The sequence below is a fragment of the Dasypus novemcinctus genome, chromosome 19, assembly GCF_030445035.2.
Source record: "Dasypus novemcinctus isolate mDasNov1 chromosome 19, mDasNov1.1.hap2, whole genome shotgun sequence".
NCBI classification, from domain to species: domain Eukaryota; kingdom Metazoa; phylum Chordata; class Mammalia; order Cingulata; family Dasypodidae; genus Dasypus; species Dasypus novemcinctus.
The window spans coordinates 9,085,370-9,100,923 of record NC_080691.1 but is presented as its reverse complement, the minus strand read 5'-3'; the positions used below and the strand labels follow the sequence as shown (position 1 = coordinate 9,100,923).

The 15,554-nt window shown below is 62.1% G+C and overlaps 1 protein-coding gene across 1 annotated transcript in view; it reads right to left on the bottom strand.

Moving 5' to 3' along the window:
- The window catches only part of TMEM132D (transmembrane protein 132D), a 707,326-nt gene that overhangs the window by 15,808 nt on the left and 675,964 nt on the right, over nt 1-15,554 (bottom strand). Inside the window, exons 6-7 of the mRNA XM_058281211.2 lie at nt 4,935-5,140; nt 1,815-2,085 (exon numbers count right to left, since the gene is read on the bottom strand). Of these exons, the coding sequence (XP_058137194.1) occupies nt 1,815-2,085; nt 4,935-5,140 (477 nt within the window). The remainder of the gene's footprint in view (nt 1-1,814; nt 2,086-4,934; nt 5,141-15,554) is intronic.

Here is a 15,554-nt window from a genome sequence, read left to right as displayed (position 1 = left end):
CCTTTCCTTGGCTCACCTCTCTTCTGGGTGGTATCTCGCCCTGAGCCCCACAGCAGCCCTCCTGACAATTTCTACCTGCACCCTAGCTGCTTTTTCTGGAAGAGAAGTGATCCTTCCACTCCGCTAATCTTCCACCTTCCATAGAAGATTTCATATAAAAAGACTCACAGCCCTTTTGGATGATTTGAACATCTGGCCACACTGGGCCAGGCTTTCCCCTTCACTGACCCATAACCACAGTCCCCTCCATGCCCCCATCCCCAGTTTCCCAAACTGGCTCTTAATTCCCAGCTCACAACTCCTGATCCAGGCCCACACCCAGTTATTTTCCTACTTGAATGAAATAGCCTCTTTTAAATACCAGCCAATTTTCCAGAAGGGTTTGGTTCTAGATTTCCCATAATCCACCACAGTTTCGGCTCCATGGCTTTCTCTGCACAGCCGCGTTGGGGCACCGTGGACTGGCCGGGATGACCATCAGCTCCGCTCTAGGGGGCACCGACGGAGGAAGGGCCTCTCCCTTTACTCAGGAGGGGGGAGGCGAGCTCGTGCGCTGATGATCAGGCTGCCGCGCCCGGCCGGGTGGTGGAGCGCTGGCGGGGGCTGGCCGGGAAGTTCTGGAGAAGGTGCTGACATATACAATCCGCTGCCTTCAGGTAGGGGGCCCCTCGGGGGCGGGTCTCATCCAGGCAGACGATGGCCTTGAGACCAGAAGCCGAGGTTTCCCAGGAAGAGGAAACCCCGCCCCCAGGCTGCAGTACAGGCTCCTGCCAATCTCCAGTGGGTCCCGTGGCTCTGGTCGAGCAATGCGATTCCTAAAACACCTCTCTATGTGCACTGCACACGCAGAGCTCGTGCACACATGTATGCATGAGCATATACGCACTTGTTCGCGTCCCACTGGCTGTTCTTCGGTCTGGAGACCCTGACACACTCACGAGGCGCGTGGCCACGCCCACAGCACGCTCTCTGGGTCTCTTTTTCACAACCACATCCACCCTCTCCCATCCATTCCCCAGAAGGGGGTGCCCACAAGACCAGGGGAGTAAAAATGACTGTCCCTTCCCTTGGCCCCTTTCTTCAGGCCTGAGGCTGGCGTAATGTCGGGGAGGACAGAACGAGGCGCCGGTGCGCCGGTCAGCGAGGAGAGTGGCTGCGGGAGGAGTTGGCCAGTGGCCACGCCGCCCACCTGCTGCGGCTGGCTCGCTGTCTCAAGTTTCCTGGGGTGGCCGCAACAAAATACCACAAAGCGGGCGGCTGGAAAGGACAGAGTGTGTGGCCTCCAGGTTGTGGTGGTCAGAAGTCGCCATGCAGCGCAGTAAGGTGGAGTGTGTGGGTGGAGCATGTCCACGGTCTCTTCTGGCTCCTGGCGGAGGCGGGCTGCCGGCCAGGGCGCTCTCCCCCGCCACGGTCCTCTGTCGCCCCCGCCGTCCCTGTCTAGTTCTCCTCTTTGCTAAGGAAACTAGCCCATGGGAACAGCCTTCATCTTAGCCAGTCACGCCCCGTTTCCAAGTATGGCCGCTCCTGCAGGACTGGCTGGAACCGGCCTTTCGGGGATGCAACGCCCTCCTCCAGCCCTTGGTTCCCAGGATGGCACACCCACAGCGGGCAGGGAAAATAACATATGAGCTTCACACACGACTCCGGGAGGAGCTGGACCAGCGCCTTGCAAACCTCCATAACGTGCCCACCACCGAACCACCGACACCCCTTCTGGAACATTCCCTCACAGGTGCTCCTCTAGAGGCAGCGCCCGCCCCGAGCCACACTCCCCAGCAGAGCCCAGCAGGGCCCAGGTGTCCCGGCTGTCTTACCTGGATGGTGGTCATGCCCAGCTCCTGCCCGACCAGGACCTGTCCGCCCCGCAGCCGGGCGATCCTGGGCTCCTCCACCTGCATGAAGGCGTCGACCAGCTCCGTGACGTCCACCTGCCAGTCCGAGCCCAGCAGGTGGGCCAAGTGCCCCCCGGGGCCAGGCCCCTCGGCCACGAACTGAGTCAGGACCCGCGTCATGGCGTGCTGGTACTGCAGCGTGCAGCCTCGGGCCTTCCTCTCGTCCTCGTCCTCCTCGCTGTCCTGCGCCGGCCTGTCGAGGAGTCAGGTCAGCCGAGTGGACACTCACCTGGGGGTCGAGGGCTGGGGGGTGTGCGCAGGCGCGACCTCGGGGCTCCCGGTGGGGAGCGAGCAGGACCTTCAGCCCCGGCGTGGGCATGCCCCTGAGGGGCAGCCTGGGGTCCCTGGTTCCTGGTGTGGCCCCCCAATGCCCCAGGACTGGGCTGGACCGAGGGAGCTGCTGTCAACAAAGAGATCGTGCAGCAGTGGTGGGAGGGCACTTCTGAGATGAGCTTTTATTTTCATCTTTTAAAAGAAGCTTTAGAGTATATAAATGTTACATCGAAAATATGGGGGGGAGGGGAGGTGGCTCAAGCGGTTGAGTGCCCACTTCCCACACGGGGGGTCCCAGGTTCAGTCCCCGGTGCCTCCTAAAAACAAACAAGCAAACAAATGAAAAAACCAACCCAGGGGAGCCGATGGGACTCAGTGTTTGAGTGCTGACTTTCCATGTACGAGGTCCCAGGCTCACCCCCAGCCCCAAGACCATTAAAAAAGTAGGGGATTCCCATATCGCCCACCCCCTCCCCTCCCACACTGTCCCACGTTAATAACATCTTTCATTAGTGTCGTCATTTGTTACGATTATGAACACATAATGAAGCACTGCACTAACCGTGGACTGCGGTTTACATTATGGTTTATTTATACTTTGCATCACACAATTTCTTAGACTTCGACAAAATATTTAATGGCCTGTGTCCATCATTGCAGTGTCATGCAGAACAATTCCAATGTCCCCAAATGCCCCCATGTTACACCTATTCCTCCCGCTCCCCCACCTCGGAACCTCTGGTGGCCACTGCCTTTACGTCAGGGATACAAGTTCTTCCACTGTGAGAACAATGATGTCTATAATAGAATAATAGTGCCGGGTTCATTCCCCAATCTTGAGGATTCTGGATGGCGATGCCCACTCTGCTTCTAATTGAGAAGAGGCTTAGATCCTCGTGGAACAGTCTTGCTTACAGTTGCAGACACTCTCTGCTTCCTAGGGTGGGCATTTTCCATCATCTTCTGGTTAGTTGTCCTGGTGAGTCCACTGAACGGGAGAGCAGGGGCTGCAACTCTGCTGAGATTCAGGCTCAACCAGCGCATGGACAGACCAAAGACCTAAGCCTCTGGGACGCATATTTAACAAGTAGATGCTATTTACAGGCTCACATAACGGGCAGAAGCGCCCCGTAGGGAACGATCAACGAGCCTAACCCTATTACACGGGGAGCATGGACTCTAGAGTAAGGCCTGCTGGCCAGCTGCCGTGTCCCTGAGCTGGGCCCTGCCCACAGGGGCTGGGTGGCTCTGAGCCCCGGCAGCCCCCTTGGAGTGCTTCCGAGGAGAGGTTTTGAAGCGCTGACCCCTGCTGCTGGCCCGCAGTTCTCTGCAGGGCTGGTGAAGCCAGTCGCCGAGTCGTGAGCTGCCTGTGGAGGGGCCGGGCGTCAAGGCAGCCAGAGGGGAGCGGAGGCCCCGGCCCACTGCCCCCAGCCCCACACAGCGGGATCGCAGCCCGTGGGGACCCAGCTCAGGGGCCCAGGACCCCGATCCGCAGAAACCGGGCTGGTTGTGCTCTTTTGGGCCACCAGGTTTTGGGGTCATTTTAAGACACTAAGTCACATGGCCACAGGTAGCTGATGCAAGGGGGCGCGAGCCCCTGAACTTGGCCTGTCGATCGGGGCTCAGAGGAGGTGCAGGGGCCAGGGCAGGGCCAGACGCTCCAGGAGGAGCTGGGGGAGGCAGGCGCCCGCAGGGGGAGGCGGCCGCAGAGCATCTCGTCTCGACAGTAACCACAGGCGTGAGCGCCACGGGCAGCCCTCGTGGCCGTGGGACGGGCCGCAGCCTGCCTGGGCAGCTCTGGGGGCTCCCTCCCTGCCGCGCCCTGCCTGCTGCGGCATCTGTTTTCACTTCCGCTCACCCTCCACGTCACGACCACGATTCCCAGCGGAGAAGCCAGGCTCGTGGCTGACGCCCTCACTGCCCGGGGGGCTGCAGCATCCTCCCGAGGACTAGAGGGTGGGCTGCCGGAAGAGTCCCCACTGTCCCACAGGCAGCACAGGTGCCCGGCCTCTGCTGGGAGCACAGCGCGCCAGGCCACGCACTGCTGTGGCCGCTGGCTCCCGGCACTCTCCACGCCACTGGGCGTGCGTCCTCAGACGGGGCTTTCTCGGAGACGACAAACCCTCTGACCGCAGGGCCTGAGCGCCCACGACGCTGTAACGTGGTACCACGTGGACGCCAGGTGCTGGCCGTCGGGGGCTCGAGAGAGGGCGGAGGAATGAGGCGGAAGGTGCGAAGCTGGCAAGCTGCAGGTGTCATCTCCCCAAGGCAGTGCAGGCGCAGTGCCTCCGAGCTGGGGGCTGGTGCCAGCCCTGGGCAGGTGTCCTGTAGGGTACCCACTGCGTGTGCCTTTCTGTGTGGTCCACTGGCTCGGGCCGGGCTGACTGCTCCCCGCCCCTCGGCTCCAGTGGGGGCCGTGGCTGCAGTCCAGCCACCTTGCATTTCATGCCGTGCTGTGGCGACAAGCTCGGGAGGGGCACACGGCCCCAGAGAGGTGAGCCCAAGCCCGGCCTCCAGCTGGACCCATCAGGAAAGGGCCGCGTCCTCTCTGCAGCGGTGCGAGGGGCTGGACGGAAGCTGGACAGGCCCCCCACGCAGTCCTGGCCCCGTCAGGCCCCCCGCCCAGCCCTCCGCGCGGTCCTGGCCCTGTCAGGCCCCCCGCGCAGCACCCCCGCGGTCCCGGCCCCGTCAGGACCCCCACCCGGCCCCCCGCGCGGTCCCGGCCCCGTCAGGCCCCCCGCCCGGCCCCCTTGCCTGGCGCGCACTCACCTCTTACTGGCGACGATGGGCACCCGCCAGCCCTTGACCTGGTTGAGCTCTGTGTCCGAGACCTCGATGTGCAGCGGGAGCCGGGGCACCCACACAGTCATCTCCAGGGGCGCGCGCAGGTGCTGGTAGGTGAAGTCCACCGCCACGCCCACCTTGCCTCTCATCTCCTTCCCGTTGACAAAGACGTAGTCACACCTGTCAGACACCTGCGAGGGGGCGGGCTGTGAGCGGGCAGGGGCGGCGGGGAGCAGGCGCCGGAGCCGGGCTCTGCGGGGGCGCTGCCCAGAGCTGCCGGGGGCACCAGGGAGGGGACGTTTCCTCACGGAGAGGGCTAGGCCGTCACCCACACGTGGACATCCCCACGGCATAGGGAGCCACGTGGGCCCCCACGGCCCTGTGCCCACCGCACCCGCCCTCCTGCGCGGGCCGCGTGCACCTGCTGCGTCCCTCCTCAGGCAACGGCCTTCACCCGGGGACACGTGGGAGGTTCTGCCCACCCCTGGGGGCCGCCTCCGGCCCAACCCTGACCGGCCAGGCAAATGTCCACAACCCCGGTGGGGGCTCGTGCCCCGGAGGTGAGATGTCGTGCACCCACCAGTGGTCGGCTGAGCATGGACCCCAAATATACATGGACCCCAAATATCCATGGACCCCAAATATCCAGGCCCTAATCTCCAGACCCTGCGAGCAAGACGGCCCTGGACTGTTGGGGGCTGAACACATCAGCGGTCGTGGTGAGAGGCGCAGAGCAGCTGGGACCCAGAAGAGGAGGCGTCATGTGGACGGAGGCAGAGTGAGGCAGCGCGGCCCCAGCCCAGGGCCCCTCGAGGCCAGGGGGGGCTCCCCCGAGCGCCTTGCAGGCCAGCCGGACCCGGCCATGCTGGCTTCTGGGCCCCTGGCTGGAGTCCGAAGCCCTCCATGCTTGGGGTCCCTTGTCACAGCAGCCATAGGAAACGCCACCCTTCCTGCCCCTTCCTCCCTTCCCCCTGGCCCCCCCATCCACGGCTCAGGTGCTGCCCCCGGGAGCCTGGCCCCAGCCTGGGGGGCACCTGGGAAGGCTCCGGCCCGCCCCCCGGGCCTCCAGGGGTGGGACAGATGCGCTCCCCCAGGGGCCGCCCACCGCCCCCCGCGGCCCCCAGCCGCCGCGTTGCCCGTCAGACACTAAGCTCTCCTGGGGGAACCGGACCCGAGAAACAGAAGGACGAGGTGAGCCGACGAGACCTGCTCGTTACGTCTCGTTCAAGTGTGACTAACTGTACAAGTCACATAATTTATGAACTCCGCTCCGCCACGCCGACGCTTGACGGAATGATCCATGGAACTCTTGGAGGCCCTTCGTAATCCATTGCCAGCCAGTTGCGCTGTTCCATTACGGGCCGCTGCTAATATTTCCTACTCTTGTGTGCATAATCCGGCACTTATGTGGATTTAATGCCATTTCTGGCTTTTCTGTTTAAATGCTGTATGAATTTAAATCTTATTTAAATAGAACCAACATTTGTGGTGAAATTTATGTTCTGCTGGTACTTTTCCCTGTCCCTTTTTTGTCCTGGAGCTGGATCCGAGGACGTTGAAATTCGGGCCCCTTCCCTCCACCGCGGGGCGAGCAGCCCCCCGGGAATCCTGGCACCGCTGCCCAAGCCGGGCCGCGCCTTTGGGGGCAGGCTCTGTCCTGGGCTAAAATCCAAGGCCAGGGAGAGGTGCAGGGAGGCACGCGGCGGTGCCGTCGGGGTTTGTGTTGTGCAGGCACGTGCTGAGCGCCTGGTTTCTCGCCCGCTTCTCCTCCGAGCTCCCTGCTGGGGCACTTCCACGGCCCCCTTTTCTGGATGGGAACACCGAGGCTGTGCCCTGTAGGCTCGACGGCTGTGCACAGGAGGGACCGCCATGTCGCACGGCGGTGTCTGCCAAGAGGCCAGCTTGTTCTGATGCCCACGCGGAAGGGGGCGGGCTGCGATGGGCGCGGGGCTGCGGCGTGGGCCAGGGACCCCTGGGCAGAGGGCAGGAGCCTCCCTCGAGCATCCGATGGCCCTGGGGCCAGTCCCCAGCGTGCCCTTTCCTGTCTGAGGCAGAGGTTTCTGCCCTGAGCGGCAGGGGTACAGCAGGAGTGCATGGGCAGCTGCGTCCGAGGGGGGCTCCATGTGCCCCCCGAGCTCCGCCCCGCCCTCCCTGCGCAGCCGACGGTCACCAGTGGCCCGGGAGCCCAATGAGGAGGCCGGGGCACCCGTGGCCCACTGCGCGCACCCAGCCTGCTTCCATCCTCCTCCATCCGGTGGAGCGCTTCTCCGTGAACGGTGCCGAGACGGGCAGGGGTGCGGCCGGGTCCTGGGGGGTCACACCTGTGCAGGAAGGGGGATGGAGGTGGCTGAGCACGACGGCCCTCGGATCTGTCCGGCAGACTCTGGAGGGTTTTGTTAGCGTTTACATGCTTGAACTTACAATGGAGAAACAGGTGCTTTAACATAACAACAGCCCTAAAGACTTGTGCCTTCCACAGGAGACGCAGTGACACTATTTGATCTCTGTGGGTGGCACTGGGGTCACAGCGGAGAATGTTCTTTTTTGTAGAAAATGTACCCAAAAGTAATGGAAGGGTAAAGTGGAAACAGGCTGACAACGTACTTTCAAAGAGTTCAGGAAAATATGTCGCCTGTGGTGTAATTGCAGCTTATCTAGAACTCTGCAATTATTTCAAAATAGCAAAACTTACCTAAAGACGACATGTATCGTGTTTTACTGTGGTAACAGCTCACTGCACCCCCGCCCGTGTGGACAGCTTTCGTGGTGGGTGGCGAGGTGGGTGGCTTCCAGCAGTGGGACCCACTATGGGGAGTGGAGAGCAGGCGGAGGGCAGCCAGGGGCCCTGCCGAACCAGGCGGAGGTGAGAACTCTCAGCCGGGAAATGTCCCTCTAGGTCCAACCACGTCCTCACTCACGTCTGCGAGCTGTCAGAGGGGACAGATGCCGCACTCCACTGAAAGCGGGGTTCAAGCCAACCTCAAGACATTCAAGGTCAAGGTGAGCCCCGACAAGCCGGAGAAGACAAGGTGGACATCGAGTGACCGGGGGTTTGTCACAAGCCTGCCCGGCTGTGCCTGAGGACCTGGCATCAGCGGGGCCAGCAGCTGATCAACAGGACTGACCGGAGGCAGGCAGCAGGGGGAGGCAGTGAGCACGCACGACGTGCCTTCCTACTTCTCAGGGCAGGAGGCGAAGTTTATGTGCGCAAGGAGTGCCCTGCCATGCAGGGGTGTCCCCGCGTAGGGGAGCTCCATGCGCAAGGAGTGAGCCCTGCCTGGAGAGCCGCCCAGTGCGAAAGAAAGAGCAGCCTGCCCAGGAATGGCGCCGCCCACACGGAGAGCTGACACAGCAAGATGACGCAGCAAAAAGACACACAGATTCCCATGCTGCTGATAAGGACAGAAGCGGTCACAGAAGAACACACAGTGAATGGACACAGAGAGCAGACAACTGGGGGGGGGGGGGTGGGAGGAAGGGGAGAGAAATAAATACAAAATAAATCTTAAAAAAAACAAATCTAGCCCAATTCTCCTGTCTACCAGTACTTGGTGTATACTAGGTCCTCAACGGCTATTGGCTGAACGAATGAATGAATGAGGGAGCGCAGGGGTGAGTGCAGGGGTGCCCATCGTGTACAGATGAGAGCAGCTGAGCTTATGTGACCCGGGAGACCCACCCACGGCTCCTCTCAACTAAGTTCCTGTAATTCGAAAGGTCTCATTAGTGAAAGATGCTGTTCTCTGAGGTCACTTTGCTAGCAACTTCTAAGAGCAAAGAATAAACTCAATTATTAATTTATCCTAAGGAGAGTAAATTAGAATGCTTGGAGTCAAATCCCAGGTTTAATTCACAAAGAAATCAGAGGACTTGTCAGGAACAAACAGGCTTGTGCAGCCTCCTGGCACCCAGCCAAGCAGCCCTCCCTGTGCCGGACAGAGCAGGTGAGCAAGTGCAGGGACACTCAGGAGGGACAGGTCACAGCAAAAGAGATGAAAGAACTCAGGAAGGGTTAAACTTTATTTTAATGTGTTAATTACTTGGAATAGATGCATTACTCTCAAACAAAACAAAGCAAAACAAAAACAGCCTTATTTCCAGCTACCATCATAGAGAGCTGGGAAGAGACACGCTGGCTGGTGCGAGCCACGCCCCCATGCCACGGTCCCCAGGGCGCTCCAGCTCCCCACAGTCTCCACTCCTCCTTGCTGTCTCACCACCAGCACGAGAATTTGCAACATGTGAAATAGTGGGAGTCACTCTAAGGAGAGAAGCAGTCACCCCACCAGGCTCCAGACACGGCACCCCAGTATTAGAGAGCTGCCCGCCAGAGGACAGAGAACGTCCTGGGGACCATGGGGCCGTGCCCCTCTTCCCCGAGGGGCAGTCGGGATCTGAACCCAGCTTTCCTGGCTCCCGGTCCCGGCTCACTCCACCACCTCTTTGCCCACCTAAGCCATGGCGGCCGCCCACCTCCATTCTCCAGGACGAGGTTCTGGGCGGCAGCGGCTGGCCCGACGGTGGGAATCGGGAGGAGGGTGCTGGCAGCCACCTGTCCCTTTGGCCAGTTTCACATTCTAAATGAGAGCAGGAAGCACAGAGCCGCGGCTGGTCCCTGGGCGCTGGGACGTGGGCACAGCCTCCTGGGGAGTGACGATGTCTCGCAAGCACCAAGGGGACGGCACGAAAGAGGCAGGGCATCAGGACCTCTAAGACTGTTGGGCTACGCCCTGTGCCCTGACTCCTCCTTGGAGTCCAGGGAGCCGGGTGGGAAGCAAACAGGTGACACCTTCCCAGCGCGGGCGGCAAGCCGGGACGGGCCCTGAGCCGAGGGGCTCTCCCCCCTGCTCTGTCCAAACACCCTCCCCGTTACCCTTGATAGGGAGGACCCAGAACAGAGATGGGGGAATCGGGCACCTCAAAACCGCTCTGGAGGGACTGGCTTTCTGTCTGCCAGCGGGATTTGAGCTTTGTTCTCGCCCTTGCTGAGGTTTTTCCTTAAATCACTTTTAATATCCCTTGGGAATATCCAGCCGCCTCCGGAAACCACCGAGTGCGGCTCGCGTCTACTCTTTGGGGACACGAGCTTTCTGTCACTGAAGAGCAGCAGGGGTGGACAGGACGTGGTCCCAAGGCCGCCTGCTGTGTCGGGTCCACGGGACTTGGCGGAACAAGATCTGGTCTCACACGGGAGCCCCGCCCCTCACGGGCATTTAGGGGACTCGTGAGAAGAGTTGGGAGCCCGGGATGCCCCCACTTGCTGAATTCTGCTCTACAGGAAAGAAAGGCTGGAGAAGCGGGTGGCGGTGCATTTCCTCCAAGGGCGAAGGAGCAGCCCTTGGCCCTGGGCGCCTGCCCTGCCCATGCAAGCGCTGCTTCGTGGTGCCGGGGCGGGCGCTGCTGCCCCCCGCTGCTTGGCCCTGCCAGCCTGAGGAGGGCGAAGGGGCTCACTCCGGCCCGCGCCCCAGCACCTGCGCCCCAGTACCTGCAGCCCCTCCAAAGGGCACAGCGCCCCCAGCCAGCAGCCAGGGCCCTCCTCCAGATGCAGGGACCCCTCCGCGTGGGCTCCTGGGCCTGTGGGGGTCTCCTACGAGTTTCTGAAGGTTCCTAATTCCCACTGCTTGCCCGGTTCCTTCGGCAGGAGGGGAAGGGGCTGGCCCCTGCGGCAGCTCCATGGAACCCTCCGCCCTTGGTTACATAGTTAACAACTTTACACCTAGTCACCAGTTCTCGGGGTCACCATCCCCGTCAAACTCCAGTCTCTTGACTGCGCCGGCCAAGCCAGTGGATGGGAGGCGGCCGCCTTCGCGGGGGCAGGGCGCTCCCCCACATCCGGGGGATGCCCAGCGGGGGCTGGGGGCAGTGGCAGCTCCAGAGCTCGCACCCCGCCCCGGCCAGGCCCTAAGGGAGCAGGACCTTGCCCAGCTCCTCACACCAACAGGGCCCGTGAACCGGGAGTGGAAGTGCCCGTGGTGCATCTGCGCGGAAGGATGACGAGCCAGCGCATGGCCCTCCTGCCCTCTGCCCGGGAGCCCCGAGATGGGGCACTGCCGTCTGCGATGCTGAGCCACCCCCCGGGGGACGCCGGCCCTGGAACCTCACCTGAACTACGCATGAGGGAGCCATGAAGGTCTGCTGGGGAAGGAGGCTGAGGTCCTGGTGCTGCTTGTTACTCAACATCACCTCTCCTACCCTGACTGACTGATACCGTGGGCATCTCATCTGTGTTTCCCACTGTATCCCCAGTGCCTGCACATAGGAAGTACACGAACAGAAAAAAGGAGGAATGGCTTTGCAAGAAGTCCTTGCTGCAAGAAGGAAACGCCACTGAATTCCCTAAAGAAGTGGCTGTCAATCCTATCACACATAAGATCCCTATTGTTTAACAAATATTTTATACCTCCTCCTTTACAATTCTGAAATGTAATTCACAGATAATGTAACCTACCTACAGAAAAATTTTCATTGAGATTAATGGAATGCTCCAAATGGAGCTGAAGTGAAAAGAAATGATAATCAACTAAAACATCCTTCAATCTGCACCGTCCTGAGCATGATTGCATTAGAAGATGTAACGAAGGCGGGCGCCCGCCCCTCCTTAGAACCGCCGGTCTAAACGCAGGCTCATCCGGACGTTGCTTTGTCAGTCCGAGCACCCTGCGTGGCTTAGCGTGGCTAGTGCGGTGTTTCCACGCGGGGGATCAACGCCTGGTGAAGTTATAAACAAGCGCACGCCACGTCCCCTTCTCTACCCAGAGTTTGCCTTCCGAAGGAGTCAGCGTCCGTGCGTTAAACCACGGGGCCGGCAGCGGGTCTGGAGGACATGCAAGGCTTGTGACGGGCATGCGGCGAGGCTGTCCCGGCCTCACGGGCCTTTGCTCCTCTGACGTCTGCTCGCTACGTGCCAGGAGCACGCCCTAAAAACCACCCCCGATCTTCCCCACTGCCCCCGAGAGGCAGCCATGCCCCTGTGGAGACCCACTGCTCGGGACTGACGTTTGTCCCTGGCCGGTCCTTCTGCCACCCCCGGGCACTGCCGGTAGGTCCACAGAGGGTCTCAGAGGCCACGGAGGGAGGACAGAAAGGGCGAGGTGGGGTGAACGGTGACGCCTTCCATTCACACGTGGCTGGGGCGTGCAGGTGGGAGGGGCGCGGCATGCCTGCCTGCCGGATGTTTGGTGACAGGGAAAGGACACCCTGCAAGGGCACAGCGTGCGTCCCTTCACACCGCGGAGGAGCCCGAGGCCGCCCCGACCACAGCCCTCTCCTGCCGCATGCCTAGCGAATGGGATACGCGAAGCAACCATGACACGGATCGCTTTGCGCCGGAGAAGGCACCCGCAGCCTCTTCTATGCAGGAAATGGCAAATCCTGGCCCTGGGGGTCACTGAAAGGAGGGGAGCGCCTCCCTTGGACTGGGGCGTCCGTGTGAATGCCTCCCCCCTGGCCAGAGTTCTGCAGTGTACATCCTGTTCAACTGTACACGGCGGTTCTGGCAGACACCCTTGACACCGTCATTGGAGAAGAGCGCTGCCATTGGGTCTCCGGCCATCTTGCCAAATGCTTGCTGCTTCTCCCGGAAAGGCGCCTTCCACAGCCCCTGCCCCTGTGGCCCACCCAGCGGCGGGAAGCCCGGGGCGTCCTGCTGAGCCCCCTCCCAGTGCGCGATAACAGGCTCAGCGGAATCCCCGGCCTTCCTCGAGGCCCGTCTGGGGACCGTCCCTGCCCCATGCTCTTTGCAAGCCCCTCGGTGGCGACGTCCCCCCTCCCTGGCTCTCCATTGGCTCGTCTCATCTTCCAGACTGCTATGGCAAGGAACCCCAGCACCACCCCAAAGAGGACGGCGCCGTGAGGGTCAGTGCGGGGACCCGGCCCCAGGGCTGCGCCTATGGACCGCGACCCCGCGACCCGCGAGCGGGCCCACCGCTGGTAGGCGGTCAGTTCTTATGGCCAGGTGCACGCCTGCTCTGTAGTAGAGCCACCTCCCGGGCTCAGCCCTCAGGGACCGTCGCCACCGGTCTCCAAGGGCTGTGGCCCTTCGCGGTGGCCGCCCCAGGAGGCTAAGGCCCGGGGGATGCCGCCAGCCAGGGAAGAGGCCCAGCCGTCCCCCTCCGTGCAGAGGAGGCAGAAGTGGGGGACCTGGGCCATGCGGGCGTGGCACACCCTCGGGTCTGCCCCTGGGGCCTGTGAGGCACAGACTGCCCCCACCTCCTCCCGGCAGCCAGGCGGGCGGCTGCCTTCTGCCCTGCCTCCTTCCAGGCCCGACCCCCCAAAGTCCCATGAACCCCGAACTCCGGTGCGGCGTCTGCTCTGGAGCACCCCCACGCCCGTGGCTCCTGTACACACGCGTGCTCCTGTGCAGTGACACTGCCCGGGGGACGTTTTCCTCGCGCAGGATGTGACCGCACTGCCGCGAGAAAATAAAGTACAAGAGGCAGGTCCTGGGTCCCCCAGGAACTGAGCTAACTCCTAAACTGGGCCCGTGAATCTGCATTTTAGCAGGCTCCCTGAGCCTGCTTTTCTCTGCAACCTGGAGCGTTGATGGGAGGGGTTGGAGGCTGCCGGAAAAGGCACCGTGCCGCTCTCCTCGAACTCACCACCAAGGAAGGGTCGAAGGAGCAGGTCCTCACACAAACGAAGTCCACCTGCCGGCCTGAGGGCTCCGGCTTCAACCTTGCCGTCGGGGGGACGAGCACTGTGGGGGGAGTAGCGTCCAGGCCTCTTGGAGCCGAGGGCTCTCGCCCAGCGCCCGGCAAGGCGGGAAGGGAGCCGCGTTAGGCCGACGCCGCGGCGGGAGGCCGCCCCCAAGCACGGGCTGGCCTTGTCTACTAGCACGCGGCACGGGACGCGTCCGGCACCACTTCCGCCTGCGCACCTGGTGTGCTGGTGGCATCGAGGCTGGGCCGGCAGTGCGGGGGCCGCCGCGGTGCCTGCCGCTCGGCGGTGGCGGTGGAGACGCCTTCCGCTTTTCCGACACTGTTCCTGGCTCCGCGGCCCCTTCCCTGCAGGCTGGCCAGGCATCGCCTCATCAGGCTGAGGGGCCCCACTTCTACAAAGCCCTCGGTGCCTTCTGGGGCCTGCGGGTGGGGGGGGGGAGGGTCCGACGCAGACAAAGATTGGGACCCTTCGCGAGGCCTGTGGGGTGGACCCTGGGGACGAGCGGACAGACGGGCGAAGCCACAGGCCACGGAGGCGCCGGCGGCTGGCGCTGTGCTGGCTGGTGTCCACGCCCAGGCGTGGCTGCGGGGGCTCTGCGCGGCCCTGGAGAAGGAAGGCGCTCCCTCTGCAGCCTTCCTGCTCACAGGCCGCGGCTCCAGCCCTCGTGGTCCAGAACGCCGCGTCGTCATGAGCGCTCCTTGCACGTGGAGGGCCCTGCATGTTGTAGAGACGGAAGGAAAGGCCCCGGCTTGGCCCGCGAAGGCCGACTGGACCCACGGGGTGGTCTGCTGGCGCAGGGGTGCGGCAATCCCGGCTTGGAGTCCTGGGGAGAAGCACCGCTGGCCCCCCCTTGGGAGCGCCCCTCCGCTCCTGGAACCTGCGTCCCTGCACCGTGGGCACGGCACGCGCTGACGCAGCAGTGACGTGCTCCTCCTTCCCACTCAGAATAAGGTTCTTCCTTGACCCTCCAGGTGTCCCTTCCGGATGGTCAGAGGCTATTTCATATATGTCCTTGAGACGTGGCTCCGTTCTGCACCGAGGCCAAAGCAGCCAACAGAGCAGGACACAGTGTCCGCCCTGGGCGCGCCCCGACGTGGTCAGCCGGCAACGGGGGCGGGTAAGCCAAGGCCGGCTGGCAGCGGGCGCCTGGGAGGAGCCCGGCGCAGGCTCTGGACGGGCAGGCGCGCAGCCCCAGGAACGTGTCGCTGGAGCTGGGCCGGGGCCAAGCAGGCTGCCGCGGGGCTGGGCGCGGAGGCGCGGCTCGGGGCTGGCCCTCGTGCTCCCACGCGAGACGGCCACGGGGCTGGAGGCGCCCTCTCCCCTCCGACTCCACCGCAATGGAAAACACCGGGATCCATGAGGCCACGCCTACTTTGAGTGACGTCTCTAATTCGCAAAGCTTTCTCATTTTTTCTGGATGCAGCATACTGGCTGTTAAAGCCTAAATACCCAGAGACTTTCTTTTCAATTGTTAAGTATTTTTTGGCATAAAAATGGGAAGTTGATACAGGCTCATGGATCAAAACGTCAAACAGAAGCGAAAGAAGCACGTGCTGAGAACCGGAGCCCTTGCCAGCCCTGGCCTGAGCGCCCAGCTCCCCGACAGCCGCTGCCACCTGCTTCTCACACACCCACCCAGACCGTCCGCGCGTGCTCGAGCACTTATGCACACATTTTATTATTCTTCAAGCACAGCGGCCCGCCTCTCTGTGCTGTGCTTCCCACCCCTGCCCCCTAAAAATACAGCTTGTGGAGCGTTCCAAATGCTTCTTGGTGCGCTTCAGGTTTCTTATCTTCAAAAGTCTAAGAATCAAAGTCCTACTTTTGAAGATAATGGCTAGATAAATGGAAAATGAACGCCAATTTTCCTTTAAACATAGGGGATGACAATGGGGACGGTGGCGTTCTGAAAGTGACTGTGAAATGTCCCTGGCGGTTGGAGCGAGG